We start from the raw sequence: 20,946 nt of genomic DNA, 5'->3' as shown, positions 1-20,946 counted from the left end.
AGTTCTTGTAAAGACTAGGGGTGTAACCCTAGTGTCCTGGCCAAATAATCTCCAGTAGCCTTTACCGGTCTCCTAATGCGCGATACTAAGCTATACAGTAAAACGAATGGTCAGTGTTGTATGTGTGTGTCGCAGTCAAAGGTTATTCTGCTCAAGTACCCACATTTTTATTTTAGTGCATCCAGAATCTTTCACCGGAAAAGCAATGTCCACTCAAATAACGTGCCGTCAGGACATTTCCATGTAATTCCTGAAATAGCGATACTCTGCTGTCATGACAACGCTAGTAAAACAACGTCTCTCCACTTGTTCACAGTCAATAAAATTTCACTGTCAATAAAATGTGGTTATTTTATTGGCTTGTCTTTTTATATTCAGCGTAATTAAGTTATTCAATTAAATTCAGCCCTACAGAATTACTTTTTACTATTTAATAAAGTAATAAACAAGTGCATCTATATAAGGGGCGCCCAAACTTTTTCATATGTAGGGTCAAAATCCAAGTTGAATTGAGAGCTGTGGGCCAAAAGTAAATACAGCAAACTGTATTACATTAAATGGGCCATGGGTAATTTCCAAATTTATTTCACAATATTTATAATTACAAAAAAAAAACTTCAACCGTATTTACTTATGCATTCTGATTCTAAATGTGTATTATTTTAATTTAACTTAATACCCTGAAGAAAAATCCATTTATAAGACAATGGAGTTCAATGGCAAAACACTAGTCATGCTGAACCTGCCTTTGCCTTAATTTGCACACTGATGTCTGCTTTGTCACCTATTCTTTAATTGACAATACTGTATGTAACTACATTTTTTATCTGACTAATTTACAACATTTAATCAAAACATTTCATTTCAGTTTGCTTTTTTTTAGCTCAACAATGAAACAAACAAACAAATCGTTACATTAAAATAGAAATGAGAATCTCTGTTAAAGGCATTAAACCTTACCCAATAATTTTTCCTTTGGCGGGCCAAACCAAAGGGTCCAACTTTGGCCTGAGGGACCTGGTTTGAGCCTCTATGATCTGGATGACAATTAATCAACCCAGTTTTATTCTGGAAACGTAGCCCTGCGGAAGTTTCTGGAGACCGCAAAATACGTCCCGGGAGGTACGTATTTGTGCAGTTTTTGTTTTCCCTGCTGAGAGGCCGATGTGCGCGCTTATTCACGTCTCGAACACCGTTGTTCTCACGTAAAGCCACCGGAGGCCACTGTCGACCGACCGTCTGTCCGACTGAATGACTGAACGATTGACTGGACGGCCAGCCAATCTGCCGAACCACTCTCCTCCTCCTCTTTTCCTAAACCCAAGCAACGATTTACAAAAGGAGTCCAGAAAAAGAAAAGCCCCCATCTGATTTTGACTGCATTTTCAGATTTTATCGCATTCTCGCCCCGTTATGAACTTGTTCTCTTTATTTTTTTGGATTCTGTTTTTTGTCTTACCTCATTTCTGGAACCTGTCGTCGTGGTATGTGTGTTTGGTGGTTAATTCCACTGTAGCGACCCCAGATTAATAAAGGGACTAAATCAAAAAGCCAAAAAAGACCATATTTCACTTTCTAACCCAGAAATTACAGTAAATAGCCACAATTAGTGTGTTATTTTTTATTATGTTTAGCTTCAGTAATTAAAAATATTTCAAATTTATTGATAATTTAAATTATTGCTGGTTTTGTAATCTGATTTGTAGGAATTCTAATCAGGCACCGAATGGTATACCCATAAAAATGCCTCAGCTAATGGTGTTTTCAGGTCCTTAGCAAAGCCAGCTCTGGTTGTTTTTCCAACGCAAGAACTCAAATCCTTGAAATATTGTTCTCGATTTCATGATAAATTACCATTATGGGAACCAAAGCATCAATTTACTCACCCTTCCTTCTGCAGACACACATTTGCATATTCATGTGTTTTGATAGGTTGCTGCAGAACGCTGACATTAAGAGTCGGGTTTGCATATTTAGGTCATGTTTGAGCACATTTAGCGATTAATAAATAGCCCCGCTGTTGTCCGCAGATCATGATGAATGCAGGGATTACGGGACATGCAGTCAGATCTGTATGAACACGCAGGGATCGTACAGATGCGCTTGCACAGATGGCTTCAGCCTGCAGGCCAACAGACGATCCTGCAAAGCCAAAACAGGTGAGTCCATTTATCATCCCTGTTAGTTTCAGAACCACAAAAAAAGCTCATTAAGCAACATGTATTTTATTTTGATTTTCAGCAGTGCTTTAAGAGCTCAAGTCTAAAAATAATTTAACCCCTGCATAAATGTAATATTTGCAGAAACTATGAGCTGGAAGGAGTCAGTGTGTGAGAGAGTTACCTCTAACTTCAATTGATTTCTTAAACTTTTTGACTAATATTTAGCATTGTGAGTAGATTTCGGGGTACAATGTGTCATGGTAGTGCATTGCTGTGTGTTTATTGGGGGTTTGGATAGTGGCTAGCCAGTTAGTAAGCAAGTTAAATGCTTTAGCAAATTACTTATACATTTTCTATGGTGTTGTAGGACATTGCTAATTGGTTTTTAGCACATTGATATGTGATTTCTGGGAATTTGCTAGCATAATTTTTTGCAAGTTTTTAGCTCCGTGCTAGAGTTGGTATTTCTAGGGTGTTCTGAAAACTGTCCTAGTTAGTTGCTGTATGAGTACTGAAGGAGTTTTAGCAGCATGTGGTTGTTGTTGTTGTTGTAACTTGAAATAGTTGATTGCCAGTTGGTAAGCAAATTAAAAACCTAACCTCTGGTCCACACTCCGGAGCTGAAGGTGGCGGTAATGCATCAAAACGCTGGATGTCAACCGCCATAAAAGTAAGAAAATTCCATTTTTTAGCATAGCACATTTTCATAAGATTTCTGCGGCGTTCTAGGATGTTGTTAATTGGTTGTCAGCACATTGAAATGTAGTTTCCTGGAATTTGCTAGCATAATTTTTGCTAGTTTTTAGCTCATTGCTAGAGTTCGTAATTTTAGGGTGTTCTGGAAACTGCATTAGTAGATTGCTGTAGGAGTACTGAATGGGTTTTATCAGCATGTGGTTGTTGTTGTAAATTTGAATAGTTGCTAGCCAGTTGGTAAGCAAGTAAAATTCTCTAGCACTTTACTATACTGTTTCTATGGTGTGCCAGAATGTTGCTAATTGGTGGTTAGCACATTGAAATGTGGTTTCTTGGAATTTGCTAGCATGATTTTGCTAGTTTTTAGCTCAGTGCTAGAGTTGGTCAATCTAGAGAGTTCTGGAAACTGCGCTATCTGGTTGCTGTATGAGTACCGGAAGATTTTTAGCAGCAGTGGTTGTTGCTGTAATTTTTTCAATACTTGCTAGCCAGTTGGTAAGCAAGTTAAATTCTTTAGCACCTTACTATAAAGTTTTATAGGACATTCTAGGATATTCATAATTGGTTGTTACCACATTTTTATTAAGTTTTTAGGAATTTTGCTTGCATGATTTTTGCTAGTTTTTGCTCAGTGTTAAAATTGGTAATTTTAGGGTGTTCTTGACACTGCACTATTTGGTTGCTGTATGAGTACTGAATGGGTTTTGGCAGCATGTTGTTGTAATTTTGAATAGTTTAAACACATGTTCAGCATGTAGCTCTGTATATCAGAGTAGTTTATTTCTACTAGGAAGTTTTTAGCGTTTTGCTTAGCATTTTTAAAACATATGATTGAAATTGCTAGCCTGTTGCTGTGGTTTTTTAGGAGGATTTTAGCTTTTAGCTATTCACTGCGTTGTATGTGGGTTTTGGAAATTTGCATAATTGCTAGGCAGCTGCTAAAGAACTATATATTTTTTCCAACACATTACCATGTATATTCTAAGAAGTTTCTTTTTTTTAAAACAGTAATATGCGTCTAGAATGTTCTAGGAAGTTTTTAGCTTTCTGCTAAGTATTGTCAAAAGATATGCGATTGAGATGTCTAGCTTGTTGCTGTGTTGTTTAGAAGGGTTTTAGATTTTTGCTATTTGTTGCATTGTATTTGTTTTTGGGGAATTTGGGTAATTGCCTCCCAGCTGCTAACTGATTCTGAACATTTTTAGCACATTGCTATGTTGCCTATATTCTAAGTAGGCTAGTTTTTAGCTTTTTGCTTAGCATTTTCAAAGTAGATGCAATTAATATTGCTAGCCTGTTGCTGTGGTGTTAAGGGGTTTTAGCTTTTTGCTATTTGCTGAATGGTATGTGATTTTGGGGAATTTGGGTTATTGTTAGCTAGCTGCTAACCAATTCTAAATGTTTCTAGCACATTGTTATGTATATTACTATGTATATTCTGAGTAGTTAGTTATTAGCCTGTTGCTGCAGGGTTCAGAAGGGTTTTATCCCAGCACCATTTGCTTTTTAGGGCGTTTAAAATAGTTGATTTGGGGTTGTTAAATGTTTCTGGAGGATTTTTAGTGCACACAAAGCTGCTATTAAGTTGCTTAGGCATTCTGAGGGATCTTATTTAATATATCGCTGCATTTTTGACAAATTTCTGTGTTGTTGCTAGCATGTTAAAATGTGCTTCGGTGACAGTTTAGCGCATTACCTCATGGTTTCCATCAGGGTTGTTTTTATAGACAGTTTCTAAATAAATTGTTGCTATTTTATCCTATTTACATTGCACTTCTTAATTGTGCGTTTAGCATTGCTGAAACACTCAATCAAAGTGTTAACACACAATAAAAGCAGTTCTATACTCGACATTTTCTCTCAGCAGGAGCCTCTAGAAACTAAGTGTCCAATTTTCCGAACAAAAGAAGGTCAGCAAACTCGGCACTTGACATTTTGCTCAACATACAAATTATAGTTGTTTTAAAAAGCTAGTCTAGACTAGATTGGTAAAAAACAATGGCTTCTGGGTTGTTTGATTAAACAGGATGGCCTCAGAAGGCTAGCATGATCAGCTGTGTGCATTAGTGTATGTGACACTGTCATTCGCCTGATATGAGTGTCAGTTACACTTATTGTCATCAATATGCAAATGGCCGTTGGCGAGCTGGGCTGCCACAGATATAAACAGAGGAGGCCTTAATGGAAAGTCAATCAGAGACGACCAGCGACTGTCTGTCAAACTTAGAGATGATTACATGCTTACAGTTAATTGCACTTCATGGTGTCTGTTGATTAGCGTGAAAGAGAAAAAAAAAAAGTGTAAGACCATCACAAAGTTTATGTTTGCATAATTTGGGTTGCAGTAATTAGTCTTACTTTTAATAAGTGAAAGCTGGGTAGTAAGTGTTTGAAGTGCTATATAGGTAAGCAAAAATGTGTATAAATATTTATTGACCAAAATATTAGTATGCATTATTTATGTGGGTGTTTCTTCAAGTTCAGACACTTTCACTTTTCTGTGCTGATTAAAAATATGTATTACATAAAGAGCACATTAATACATGCACACTCTTTTCTACATTTTAATGTGATCTTTATTTAATAGAAAAATATATTAAGATGAGTTTAATTCATTTTTTTAATACATTTATCATATGCTTTTTGTTATATTTCAGTATTTGTTTATTTCTTTTGAAATTATGAGATGTATTTTAAAATATCCAGCAAATTAAGAACAATTATATGGTAATGCAACTTTATATTTAGTAAAGCAAACCGTATATTTTGCTGTAATCATGTTGAAAGCTGAAAACTGATGTATCAAGGCGAAATTGTAAAAAAAAAAATCATAAATTGCATGAACATATTAGGTAATTGTGTGTATTTAAAATTATAAAGTTAGAAATTAGCCTTAGCAAGACAAAGAAGTCTGCTTTTTTACTCTAAAAACATGTTAAAATCTATTTCAATTTATTTTTATTTCTATAGCTCTTTTACAATGTAGATTGTATCAAAGCAGCTTAGCATAGAAGTTCTAGTAAGCTGCAATTGAAACTGTATCCGTTCAGTTTTCAGATATAAAGTTTTGTTTAGTTCAGCTCAGTGTGGCTTATTATCACTGCTGAAAGTCCAAACACTGAAGAGCAAATCCATCGATGAGCAGCTCCACAAGTCCAAAACCAAGCAAACCAGTGGTGAGGAACAAAACTTCACCAATTGACTAAAGTGAAGGAAAAAAAAAACTCTAGAGAAACCAGGCTCAGTTGGGCACGACTATTTTTCCTATGGACAAACTACCTGTGCAGAGCTTTAGTCTAGGCAGAAACTGCATGTGTGTGAGTAGGTCATCGACAGGTGTACAGGGTCAGTGCAGACACTCGTCTGTCTCTGGTGTCTTTCAGGAATCAGTCTCTTGCTCTCCAATCCTCCTCGACCACCAGAGCATCTGCTTAGGATACGACCTGATCCAGGATTACGGAGACCACAGGCTAATGAAAAACAGACTAACATAAGCGTAGATGACACTAAAATTATAATGTTATCTGGGAAGTTTTCCCGTCTCTGGTTACCTTAATTAATGCAGCCTAACAATCCTTTAGAATATTTGTATTTCAAAAACATTTGTTTTTAATTTTTTATGTATAAATTCCAAAACTTAATCTTTAGTTTGTAATTTACACCATATATATATATATATATATATATATATATATATATATATATATATATATATATATATATATATATATTTTTTTTTTTTTTTTACATGTTTTTATATTTTTAAAAAAAAGTTAACTTTTGTTTGTGTTTTCTGTGCTTTTTGTGTTTGGTGAAGAAAAATAACAATGACACAACCACACACACACACACACACACACACACACACACACACACACACACACACACACACACACACACACACACACACAAATGTTATTTTATTGTCAACATAAATGGCTGATCTATTTATATACAGTTGAAGTCAGAATTATTGGCCCCCCTGAATTATTAGTCCCCCTGTTTATTTTTCCCCCAATTTATGTTTAGCGGAAAGAAGATTTTTTTCAACACATTTCTAAACATAATAGTTTTAATAACTCATTTGTTCTGTAGACTATCGAAAAAAAAATTATAGCTTAAAGGGGCTAATTATATTGTCCCTAATGTTGTTAAAAAAATAATAATTGCTTTTATTCTAGCCGAAATAAAAGGAAAAAATAGAATTTCCTCTCCAGAGGAAAAAATATTAACAGACATACTGTGAAAATTTTCTTGCTCTTTGCTGGAAAATTTTAATTCTAAGGCTGGCTAATAATTCTGACCTAAACTGTACATCAGAAAAAAAAATTATCCGAAATGTTCTCTCTTTCAGATCCTGGTGATAAACCTCCGGTTCTGTTGACAACAAATCTGAATTTCATATCAGTTCTTTACCTCAATGGATCAACTATGCCAAATCTCAAGTCCATGGAGACAAATGGGACTCAAATGCTGGACTTTATTTACAGAGAAGAGTCTTTATGTTGGCTGTCGGTGGTGCAGGACACGGGGCAGCTGTGGTGCGCTCGCATGACCAAACTTAAAGGATTTTCAGAAAAACACCAGATACGGATAGGCCAAAACCTACAAAGTAAGTACAAACGATTGTTGTCCATATTGATTTTCCCTACTTAGTTTCAGAAAAGTTTTCTAACACACTACACGACTAAAAATGGACCAGACAGAAGCTAAAAGTAGTTATAAAATTAGCTATTCAAAATTGTAGCCTCTGAAAAATAATTATAAATAAGCTAAATTATAATGGGATTCATTATAAACAACTATTAATTTGCAATGTTTCACAACATTAGGTTTAAAAGAAACACACAATTTTTCTTGAAGTCAGGGACTGGGAGACTTTATTGAACATCTATTATGTATATTTGGAAAAAACAAAGCAAAACCGCTTTGGGTAAATTTGACCCAGTGGCGGCTCTAGTGTTAAGGAGCGTTTCCTAACTTTGATGTTTTATTCAGAGCGAGCGCAAACTAATGTGCTTTGAAGTTTTTATGAACTTGAGTGTTTGTGTTTAGTGTCCATATGAATTTTCTCATTAGCCTTTTTTTTCTCTCCACTTTTTGAAGTGTTTAATGATCCGCTAATGAAGTGTTTAATGGTAGAAGGTTAAGTGTGTCAAGTGTGCATGTCAGGTTGTGAATGTCAGTATGTTGTACGCATGAATTTTTAATTGTTTCTAACTAGCAGCAAACTTGCCCTGATGTCATGGGTTTAAAAATGAACCGTTTCTTCCATTTTAGATGTGGAGCACATGGCCATCGACTGGTTAACAGGAAACTTCTATTTTGTGGATCGGGTGAACGACCGGATATTCGTGTGTAGTGAGCAGGGAGACACTTGTGTGACCATTATTGACCTGGACATTCAAAACCCAAAAGGCCTGGCACTGGATCCCATAATGGGGTATGATCTTCAAGACAATGCTAAATGTCATTCATCTATCTATCTATCTATCTATCTATCTATCTATCTATCTATCTATCTATCTATCTATCTATCTATCTATCTATCTATCTATCTATCTATCTATCTATCTATCTATCTATCTATCTATCTATCTATCTATCTATCTATCTATCTATCTATCTATCTATCTATCTATCTATCTATCTATCTATCTATCTATCTATCTATCTATCTATCTATCTATCTATCTATCTATCTATCTATCTATCTATCTATCTATCTATCTATCTATCTATCTATCTATCTATCTATCTATCTATCTATCTATCTATCTATCTATCTATCTATCTATCTATCTATCTATCTATCTATCTATCTATCTATCTATCTATCTATCTATCTATCTATCTATCTATCTATCTATCTATCGTATATGTAGCAGTGCATTATGGCTGTATATCGTCACTAGTGGGAGGTGTGCGATTAGTGTCTCACAAGTGATGACATACAGCCATGTCGCACTGGTATGAGTGTGATATTGCGTTTATACAACAGTTTCACGACATGATCGTGTGTATAAAAAAGAAAATCAAACCGGAGAGTCTCAAATCCTTTTGTACGAGGAACTACTTTCTTCCACCATTCATTCACATCTGCAGCTGATGTCAGAACAGCAAAAACCGTTGCTAATTCACCTACATAACTTTAGAGCTAGTATTTGAATGATTCTCTTGCCTAATGTCTAAAGTAATGTCAAAACAGGTTATTTTGCTCACATTTTTGGATTATAAGGCTGAACGGCATGAAATGCCATCAGTCTAAAGGGATTTTCCTGTATTTCTCTGTTGCAACTGGGATAGCACAATAATTAACACTGAAAAAGCCAAAGCAAAGCATACACTAGCAAATTACTATGATATAAATGCAGCACCACAACATACAAAAGAGAGATTGACCTAATGTCACTTACTAGTTTTATATTGATTTGAGTTTTTCCTCTCTCTACGACTTATGCTGTTTCTGTCGCCATCTTGTGGTGGAATGTCAGCTATCTTTACTCTGCTCATTGCCAGGCTAATGGCGTCCGATGCGCAAAATCTCTAAAATTATACATATTTAAAATAAACACTAGTTACTTATTGGCTGGTTGACTAAAACAGGAACAGAGGGAGATACATTGTACTATTGATATGTAAATCTGCTTTAAATCTTGTGTAAAAGTAGTTTACTGGAGATAAATTTTATTAAAAGCAAGGAGATGATAATTTGCAGAAAGAAACTAGTTATTACTCAAGTGTTGAAAACCTCTGGTCTTTGGGGGACAAAAAATAAACACAGTTGGATGTTTTAAATATTTAGGAACATTAATTGATAATGAATTGACATTTGCTGCAAATGTAAAGTGATGGAAGCAGATGGAAGGGCATCCGCTCTGTAAAACATATGCTGGATAAATTAGCGGTTCATTCCGCTGTGGCAACCCTAGATTAATAAAGGGACTCAGACAAAAAAGAAAATTAATGAATATCTAATTAAAAGGTATTATGGGTATTCTCATTAGGAGGTATATCAAGGTATTCTGGAGATGGTATTCAAGAACTTGGCTGAAAGTGTTGTGAGTTTTATCATGATTGCATGGTATGGACTGTTGCAAATCAAGGAAAAACAAAACATGTTGAGTAGTAAAAATTGCCAGTGCAATTGCAGGTAAAGCACAAAGACAACTAAATGAAATTTATTCAATGAGAATTGAACAGAAAGCACATGCCATTAATCAAGATTGTTCCCATCCTTTAAATATGAAATTTCAGCTCTTGCCATCAAAAAGGCATTTTAGACAACCTCAAGTAAAGAAAAAGTGTGTATGTGGTCCTTTGTGCTGACTGCCATTCGAATTTTAATACTGGGTTTTAAGTATAAGTTTTAATTGAGTTTGAAATCTGTTTATGTGATGACACTGATGACATTGCCTGTTTTTCTGTGATATGTCTAATATGAACGCTGTGTGGTAAAGCCAAAGATACCTGTGGACAATAAAGAAAAGTAAATTGAAAGTAAATAAACTGCATAGTTGCAATCTAAACAACTACATTTGCGCTTAAAAAGCCTCAAAAGTACATTATGTTGTCCAACAGCTGCAATACTTGTCAAAATGCAGTTTATTGATCTGCTGTCACTCTATGTGGGCGTAGTGATACAGAAGGGTGAAGAAGCTGTATGAGTGCTGTTTGAGAACCAGACACAACTGTTGTATAAATATAATACAAAATAACTAAATGATTATTACTTAATTCTTATCAATTTAATCAAGTTAATTTAAAGTATTGTAATTTTTATTATTATATTAAAACTCATCAAAATCACAATGATGAAGATTTATTGTTGTAAAAACCATTCAAAAACATAACATTGTAAAATAAAGTTTTTTCTTGAAAAAATTAATTTAACAATAAAAATAAACATAATATATAAAATATAAAAATAAAAAATTGAGAATATAAAATAATTTCACTAAATACAAATGAAAAGCAAATGCCAAGTCATAAAAATACTAATAATCATTGATTAAATTTAAAAAGAATATATAGTAATAGTAATAGTTTTGTTTTTTGTGAAATTATTTTATGAAATTATTTATTATTGTAAAATTTATCAAAAACATGATGATGAAGATTAATATATTAAAAACTATGCAAAAATGGAACATTGTAGAATGTAACTTATCTTTATCAAACAAAAAAATAAATACATAAACAAATAAACAAATAAATAAATAAATACACACATACATCCATACATACATACATGCATACATACATACATACATACATACATACATATATCAATTGATATTGGTCATATACAGCTCACATTTAATTTAATCACATGGCCGCTAAGGTCTATCTGTTCAGGAGAAAGAGATTTAGCGTCTGGAAAGTCAAATCACAGTCAATAAAATGACCTTTTAACCCGCTCTCCAAACAAATTGTTCATAATTTGTTGACCTATGCAGAGATGTTCCTCGATTAGTTCTATCTTCAAATGATAACGCGTCAGAGAAGACTCGCGGTTACGTTTTTCATAGGTGTGAATAAATCATCCTTATCTGATACCCAACGTTTCGGTGACGTGAGAAACTCTTTGGTCTCTTGGTAAACATTCATTTGTATGCAGCGCCGAGTAGCGCATGCTGTTGAGGGCAGTTTGTCGCTTTCAGAAGATGAGGAGAGTTTCGGTGCCAGAATCAGTGTGTGGAGTAATGCGGATGACCTCCCCTCTTTTATTCCGCTGTCAGTTTGTGTTAGTAAAGAAAAAAAAGGAATGCCATACTGTGACCCATTCATTCAGATTTAGCTCAGGGTGGCTAGGTTTAATTGCGCTGTTGTTGAAGCAAATGTTCTGGCACAGCACTGCTTTGCAAAATAATAAAAAAAGAATGGGTATAAGTGGATAAGTGATTAGGGGTGTGTTTACACTTGGCTTGTGCGATTGCTCTGTTAAGGTCAGTTTATGCTTCTGCATCAATTGCATGTGGTAGTTGCGTACACTTTATCGTACCCTGATGAACACCTTTCAAAAATGTAACCACATATCAAGAGGATGTGAAGCACAAGATCTATGATTGGTAAACCCAATAAATGTGATGAGTGTGGTTGTGTTGTGTTTTAGGAGTCTTGAATCCCACGAAGGATCTCTAGATTAATAATATTGTTTCATGCTTGTTTCGACTACCTGGAAATGTTACTGCAAAGCAATACATGTAGAATGCAGAAGTATCTCGCCAAACAGTTTTGTGTTAAATAGACGTCTAATAGACATCTAAATGTAGACAGATTGGCTAGAACAAGGCAAAATTTGGGCTGCCAGTGAAAATGTAATAGACATCCAAGTAAAACTAGACTAGTCATCAAATACAGATTAGGCAGAGTTTACATGCGTAGTCATTCATTCCCCTGTATGTGATGACTAGTCTAGTTTTGACCTACTTTTAGACGTCTTTTGGATTTTCACTGGCCTTGTTTTAGCCAAATCGACTTTGTTTAGACATCTATTAGACATCTATTAGACATATTTTAAGAACAAAAATGCTTGCTGGCATATATTTTCATGACAGCTTCAGTTCAGTGTATTATGATTGATGGCGTGGGCTATGGTTTTCACTTGATGCATAAGTACTGGCGCATTTGTATTACATTCCAAAGAGTTTTTTTTATTATTGCCACAGTGGAAAGTGAAACAACTTCTGTGCTATATTATCAGCATGGAATGGAATGGTTAAACAAAACCTTTCTGTCCAATAGTGGAAAAACAACTTAAGTGTGAATGCTTCCATCTGATTTTGGTATGCACCAAACAATGACCTGACAATACTAAGGAAGATGTGCCTTGGATCTCTTCAAAATGGTATATTTTCAGCTGAAATATGAACTCAGGGCAACAACGTTTTAACCAATTGAAAGGAGTCATGAATGATCATTGGTTTTCCCTTTATAGTCTCGATGTTACTCAATACTCTTTAACATCAGAAACTTGTCTCCTTACAACAGATCTTTGTTAGCATGCAATGGATAAATCTCTAACCCTAAAGGCATTCTCTTGACGAGTCTCTAAATTGCCTATTAAGGCTAGGTGGATGAGGTCTACAGACAACTCTATATTGTACTGGCTCTTTTAAAATTCACTCCCATCCGGGTCACGGCACCAACCCTCTGGCTCTACATGAATCTGGCATTTCCAGAATAAGAGGCAGCTATACATGTAGAATGCAGAAGTATCCCATCCCATCCCATGTAGCATTCTACATGGTATATTTTCAGCTGAAATATGAACTTAGAGCAACAAGGTTTTAACCAATTGAAAGGAGTAATAAATGCTCATTGGTTTTCCCTTCATAGTCTCGATGTTACTCAATACTCTTTAACATCAGAAACTTGTCTCCTTACAACAGATCTTTGTTAGCATGCAATGGATAAATCTCTAACCCTAAAGGCATTCTCTTGACGAGTCTCTAAATTGCCTATTAAGGCTAGGTGGATGAGGTCTACAGACAACTCTTTATTGTACTGGCTCTTTTAAACCTCACTCCCATCCGGGTCACGGCACCAACCCTCTGGTTCTACATGAATCTGGCATTTCCAGAATAAGAGGCAGCTATACTAAAAAAAAAACTGCTTTTAGTGTCTGTTGATATTGTGCCTCTTGAGGCCACACATGTTCGTTTTATTTGCACAATTCTAGGAGATGCCCTATTGCACTTACCCCCTCCATCTGTGTCACAGCACCAAGGTCACTACCACCAGCTCAACTCCAGTTCAATGCAGTACTAACAAGGAAACTAAGAATAGAAGATTGGGGTAGTGAGATCAGAAGAATGAGATTTACTTGCACAGCGCCTAATAGCTGCCGCTGTAACACTCACTGCCTTAAACTTAAATTAAGCAGCCATGTATTATGCTGGCTCTTTTAAACCTCACTCTCATCCAGATCCCGGCACTAATATAGCCTTTCCTGTTTTACTCATCCCAGTTTGAGTGGGAACTAACAAGGGTGTTCGAGACTTCAGCCACTATTGCCCCTCTTGAGGCAACAGGAGTGAGGTTTACATGCACAACTCTTCTAGCAATCCTATGTTATACTCCCCCAGCTAAACCTTACTTTCATTCAGATCACTGCTGCAATGTAACCCCTCCTGTTGTTCTTTTCCCCTGTTACACATATCTACTATGCAAGCCTCTAGGGTAAGTTGTTAGTGCATCCCTTGAGGCTAGGAGAGAGTTGTATTGATTTTTTTTGCTTTCTAAATGCTGACCTCTGTTACATATGCACATAAAACAACTGTATTCAGCCCACCTGCAAGATTGTTTTTGGATGATCAGTGAGTCCCTTCACAAAATATGTACCATAAATGACCAATTGACCCAAGAGAACAAAACTACAAATGTGAATACCCTGTAATTTAACAACATTGATTTCTAGCTTCTTTATGTCAAGTTTTAGGTTAAATTCAGGTTCAAAACTGATGTGTTCTTGATCCACAGAAAGCTATTTTTCACGGACTATGGGACAGTTGCCAAGGTTGAGCGATGCAACATGGACGGCACCAACCGAACCAAGATAGTGGAGTATAAAACTGAACAGCCAACCGCTGTGACGTTGGACTTAGTTAAGAAACTTGTCTACTGGTCGGACGCATATCTGGATTTTATCGAAGTTGTGGATTACAATGGCAAGAACAGGCAAACAATCGTACAAGGAAACTCGGTAAGGTGTTCTTCTTCTTGATCCAGAATTCTTCCTGCCAAATAGCTGCGTATGAAATTGTGTGGTGTAACTGTGTGGAGTTTTATTACTGTATATTCACTAAGTTGTCACTATCAGTAAAGTGTCAGCAAAATGTGCAATCAATAATCTTGTTAATCCTTGTAGTTTTATCTACTCTTTTATGCACTATGGATTTTGTTATACTAGTAAATTGGGTACAACGCTCTGTTGATATATTGCTTTTTAAATACTACAAATTAGGGTGTACTGCTATTTTGACATGCTGTTTAATGCATACTGCCCAGTATGATACATTTCTGTTTTAGCATGCAATTTTCTGCTTTTAAGAGATTCTGACCAAATATTTTTGTATAATATGTTTTAAATATGCCTTGCTCATCAAGTTCTATAGATTCAGGTATAATGCTTTTATATTAATATTGACTCTTTTATACATACTCTGACTATGGCTATCAACCACTTTCTCAGAGGATGACAAGCTGACAAAACATTGCTGTCACTCTGATGGAGATAATTATAAGTGTTTGTCTTAGATAATTAGTCTACCTAAATGCGTATATTCCATACAAGCTGAAGCTGATTGCTCAGTTCTTTTCACGTGACCCACGGTGCATTGACGGCATTAAATCAACTGGGCGCATCTGGAAGGCGCGAGCGCATCACGCCGCTTGTGCACTCAAGTTGCGCACCTTCATTGGAAATAACGAACTCTAGAAAATCGATATGTGAACAGCGTTCTAAAAGGTCACCATCATTTACAATCTCCAGTTGATCTTCTTGCCAAAGACAGCTGTTTCTTTCTCATTTTGCTGGCTGTGGGTTGAATTTAGGCGCTTAAGTGAGGGTCAAGCCTACGGTCATTTTTAAATAAAAGATTTTTCAAAATAAAAGATAAATTCAGATAATAAATGAAACAGAAATAATTAATAATTTCTTGTGCGGCCCGGTACCAATTGATCCATGGACCGGTACTGATCCGCAACCTGGTGGTTCTGGACCACTGCTTTAAATCATTAGAGAGCAGCAGTGTATGCTTTAACAAGCTAAAGTTACAATTAACTATTATTATTATTTATTTATTTATTTATTTTTTTATCTCTGAGCATACCAAAAGTAGAGAATGTGTTCTAGAAATGTTCATCGAGCCCACTTATTTGTATTTGAATTGCACATGATTTCAAAGAAGTTAGGGGTGTTTGTAAGGTGTCTGGTGCATATGGACAGGAAAATAGTCCGTCTCATACAGGTGGTTTGTCAAGCCCACTCACATGTATGAAGCACATTAAGAATTGCATGATATTTCCAGAAGCATGGGGTGTTGATAAGGTGTCTGGTGCATACTGAGAGGAAGAGAGTGAGTCCTACAAGTGGACATGCTGCTCTTTTGTCTTACATGGTGTCATACTACATATGTCATCTATGTACATTATTCACACAACCAAGAATTCAGTACTGCTCTTTTGGCAAACTATTATATGGACACTTATATTTCCATGCAATATTTGTGGTACTTTTTTGTATACTAAATAATTCCTAGTGAGTGACGTTTCTCTGTAAACCAATAGTGTCCAGCTGTGTGTCTGGCTCTGCCTTTTAGTACCCTTTTGTTGTGCTAGGTACCCTTTGGAAGGGAACACAAAAAGTGGTATGGTACGGTTCGCTTTTTGGTTACTTTTTATAGTGGAAATGGGCATGTAAGCTTGCTAACTCGTACCGAAACTTACCACTCAGTGGAAATGGGCCATAATTGAATGCTCTTGGCCTACTTCTAAATGCTTATTACAAATGTTGCCATACCACCCTTTTGATGTGATACACATTTCTCATACTATGAATGGTAACGCTTTACAATAAGATTCATTAGTTAATGCATTTACCAACATGAACTAATCATGAACAACACATGTACATCATTTATTAATCATAATTGAACATTTACTAATGCATTATTAACATCCAAGTCCATAGTTGTTACCGTTAGTTAATGCACCATGAGTTAACATGAACTAACAATGAACTACTGTATTTTCAGTAACTAACGTTAACTAACATAAACAAATACAGTAGTAAATGTATTGTTCATTGTTTGTTCAAGTTAGTATTAATTAACATTAACTAATGAACCTTATTGTAAAGTGTGACCCTATGACCCCCCCCATATCCACAGACTATGAATTCAGACAGCAAAGTCTGGTGACCTCTCGGCAGCTATATAGAAGTTCTTGCGTAAATTTTGCCCAACTGCCTTAATAGTGTGCAGTAAAGCCATGAAAGATGATGCTGCTTTGAATAACTGTTAAAGCAGTTTGTTTTGAAGGCTATAAAGTTTGGCCTCTCTCCTTCGCCCCTTGAACGGGCCCAAAACTATGGTGATACAAAATTCATAGCTTCATAAATTCAGTATAAATTTCATCCATAGTTCATGGAACGAGCCAAGGGCACTGTCAAACCAGTGCGTTTTTCTGGAAAACAATGGGCAATCCATCCATGGCTGTTCATCAGCATTATGAGACATCTGGTGTTAACCAGATACCCCTATGGGATACTTATGAAAGTGTTTAAAAAATTCTTCTCATCCCTTTTGGAAAGCGCCTGCCTGCAGGTGTTCATGGTTTACAGGATGTTTTGTGAGATTACTGTATTACTAGCTGGAAAAACAAAACAAAACTGCATTTGTATTATTTCAGTTGCTTTATGCACTAAAGACTGTTTTACATGCAATTTAAAGTATTGACCTTGCACTATTTGCAAGTACCGGCTGAACAATTTAGGAGACTTTCGGAGTATTTTAAGTGTTAGTTGAAGTTCCATGTTGTCTTGAATGTAGCCAAGAAATGTTTGCGTAATTTGAAAGAGACCATATAGTCAATGTTTAAACTAACCAACTACAGTTTTTGTTTTTGCCTGCTGTTTTTTTATTTATTTATAAAAAAAATATTTGATTAATATCATAGTAAATATATAAAAAATACTTACAATTATCACATTTATTTTACATGCATTTTGTGTTAAACAAATAACCGTTCAAACATTCAAGTTAAATATTTAGCTATTATTTCTTATTTCTTTAATTATCTTTCTTATTTTTATATTATTGTTGTTGTTGTTGTTATTGTTATTATTATTATTATTATTATTATTATTATTAAAAGTAATAATTTTGATTATATTTATTAGAACCTTATAGTATTTGTTTGTGTACTGAGTCAATTTTTTTATTTATTTATTATTATTATTTTTATTATTATTATTATTATTATTATTATTATTATTAATACTACAAATAATTTAAATCAAATTTATTGGCACCAAATATAGATTTTTTGTGATTTCTGAGCTGAGTCTAGATTTATTTTTATTCTTTTAACTTGTTTTTTTATTGTTATTATTATTATTACTAGTATTATTATTATCACTACAAATAATAATTTTATTTATTTTTATTAGCACAGAATATATATATATATATATATATATATATATATATATATATATATATATATATATATATATATATATATATATATATATATATATATATAATTTCTGAACTGAGTTTCTGGTAGATTTATTTATTTATTTATTTATTTATGAACAATAAATAACATTTTAAATTGTGATATAATGGAAATCAGCTCTTTTAAATTAAACCCATTTTTCACAATATTTACAGAATTATGAATTGACATTAAAAGTAACTGCGTGCATCACAAAGTAGTGAAATACTGTCAAATTCAGGGAATACCTCTTCCTGCCAAATCATTTTCCATTAGCAACATTTTGCTTGTGAATCACAGGCCGTTTATATAAATTGGTAAATTGCATGTGGAGTTAACATTTGTTTTCCTTGACATTTCTGCAACCGCGTTATTGTGCCCAGTCAGAAGCATTAGCCTGGATGAGCATCGGGATGTTCTGACCTTGCGGAGTTCTGGCTTCACACTACAACTCTTTTGTGTGCCTTTTTTATTGATTTGTTCATCCATTTCCTGCGAGGTTCAGCTCTGGCGCATTCTCCGGGACTCTGTCGAAGGCTATATTGGTACCTTTTTTTTTTATCTGAACTGGCACTGAAAGATAACCTGAAATGAACTCCGCTACCTCCAACTCATTTGTTTTTAACGTCAGTCTTTCTCCTTTTTTCCCCCTCAAATCAAAGCCTCGGCGGTGCCGCCGGTAATTTGTAGCACAGATGTGACATCAAAGATCCCTGCATATTTCAACCGGTGTCTGTCAGGGCTGCTGTTTATTCAGCGAATGCAACATCGTCTCAATGACTGGGTGGATTAAAGAAGCGAATATAAGCAGACGTATTTGTGTCGTGTGCAGAATTATGTCGAAAAAGGTTCCATGGCCTCTAGATGAATTTTTTTTATTACCTCCCCCCCTGTTTTTCCCTTCTCTCTCCAGGTGTCGCACCTGTTTGGATTAGCGCTCTTTGAAGATTACCTGTTTGCGACGTGCTCCGAACCCTCGAGAGAGAGCAAGGTGGACATATTTAGGATAAATCGCTTTAACAGCAGTGACACAAACACCATTGCCACTTTGGAAAGCGCCAGAAACGTCCGAGTTTATCACAGACTGGCTCAACCTACAGGTAAACTTGTGGTCGGAGCATTTCTAAATACAAACAGCAATCTTTCAGGTTAAAAATAACCCTGCCCTCGGCTATTGGCAAGGTTTTGCACTAAATTGTTCTGAAAAGATGCTACTAGAATCAGTTATGCGGTAACTTGAAGAGAAGGCTACTTTTTGTTTTTAGATATGTTGTAATATTGCAAGAATGTATGTAAACAATACATTTTACGTTTTACAAACATTTGAGAAATACGGTTTATATTTGGGTGATTTGGACAATGAGATTGTCAATTTATTGCAATATCTAGTAAAAAAAAATGGTGAATAACATTACATGCAATGTCACATCTGTCACAAATGTGAGAAATATTAAAATGTGAGTTTTTATTCAGGGCAGAATCACGATTTGACATTTATTTGCTGTATTTAAGATGCTGTAGAGCACAGGTGTCAAAACCAGTTCCTGGAGGGCCGCAGCTGTGCAAAATTTAGTTTCAACCCTAATTAAACACACCTGATCAAACTAATTGAGCCCTTTAGGCTTGTTGAAACCTACAGGTAAGTGTGTTGAAGCGGGGTTGGAACTAAACTGTGCAGAGCTGCAGCCCTCCAGGATCTGGCTTTGACACCTGTGCTGTAGAGTTATTTAATATAATCCAGAAATTAACATTCTTTGAATAAATAAACAGTTGACTCAAAGACATCAAGTAAAAGTGTATAGCTTATCTAAATAGTATAATTAATTAAAACTAATTATGATTCATTCGGTTTCCCCCCACAGTGCAAAGACATGCGGTACAGGTGAATTGGGTAGGCTAAATTGCCAGTTGTGTATAGGTGTGAATGAGTGTGTATGGATGATTCCCAGTGATGGGTTGCAGCTGGAAGGGCATTCACTGCGTAAATCATATGCTGGATAAGTTGGCGGTTCATTCTGCTGTAGCGACCCCAGATTAGTAAATAGACTAAGCCGAAAAGAAATTGAATGAATGAATAGTTATAATTAATTATTAATATTTCCCCCTTGAGCTTCAGATTTTCTTCAGAATATTTCACATTCGACAATAATTGTCAACCAACAAAAGAATTAACTTTTTATCATACAAAAGGAACACAATTTTTTATTAATACTAAAAATAACAGTATCACAATTTTTTTTTTTTTTTTAAATATCAATATTTTGCCATAATATGTCATTGAAGAAGCACTGGGTTGAATTCTGTATTAGCATTTACCCATATTACAGAGTGATTAATACATTTCTATTACAATTATTATTTCTATGAACACAGTTTTAGAGTAAATACCATGGTTAGGGTAACAAAACCACGTTTAATTTGTAGTTTTCATGACTGAACAAAAAAAAAAAAAATGTTTGACATAAACCAAAGAACCGCATAACGTTTTGTATTAGCAGTTAGCTTAGTTTCCAAAGTAGCTAGTAAACCGGAGTACATAATATCACATCGTTCAACCAGAAGTATGATCTTTGACGGCAACAAACTAATTTTACAAACATTTTAAAACTTTGCATTTTTCATTTATATCATAATTTAAGCAGATCTTAAGTAGAGTTAAGCATGATATTTTACATTAGCTAAAACACTATACTAAATTTAGAATTTAGCCACAGTAAAGTGACTTTTTTAGTAGCCTTTTACTACTTAGCATTTAGCATTTTGTTGTTTAGCATCTAGCAATGTCTTTACCTAGTGTTTATAAAACTCTGCTCTAAATAATAATCTTGGTAGTACAGATATGTTATTTAGGAATAGATTGTAA

The 20,946-nt window shown here is 34.9% G+C and overlaps 1 protein-coding gene across 3 annotated transcripts in view; it reads left to right on the top strand.

The window, feature by feature from the left end:
* lrp1ba (low density lipoprotein receptor-related protein 1Ba) overlaps nucleotides 1-20,946 on the top strand; it is a 470,228-nt gene that overhangs the window by 131,517 nt on the left and 317,765 nt on the right. For all 3 annotated transcript variants that reach the window (XR_012397830.1, XM_017353408.4, XM_021469578.3), the window contains exons 5-9: nucleotides 2,031-2,159; nucleotides 7,213-7,470; nucleotides 8,139-8,301; nucleotides 14,343-14,565; nucleotides 18,997-19,183. Coding sequence is in view for 2 of the 3 variants with exons in the window: in XM_017353408.4 (XP_017208897.1) it covers nucleotides 2,031-2,159; nucleotides 7,213-7,470; nucleotides 8,139-8,301; nucleotides 14,343-14,565; nucleotides 18,997-19,183 (960 nt within the window). In the remaining variant the exon portion in view is untranslated. The remainder of the gene's footprint in view (nucleotides 1-2,030; nucleotides 2,160-7,212; nucleotides 7,471-8,138; nucleotides 8,302-14,342; nucleotides 14,566-18,996; nucleotides 19,184-20,946) is intronic.

Source organism: Danio rerio, chromosome 22 (genome assembly GCF_049306965.1).
Source record: "Danio rerio strain Tuebingen ecotype United States chromosome 22, GRCz12tu, whole genome shotgun sequence".
Taxonomy (NCBI): Eukaryota; Metazoa; Chordata; class Actinopteri; order Cypriniformes; family Danionidae; genus Danio; species Danio rerio.
Note: the sequence above shows the minus strand (reverse complement) of the source record. Positions and strands in the feature narration are given on the sequence as shown.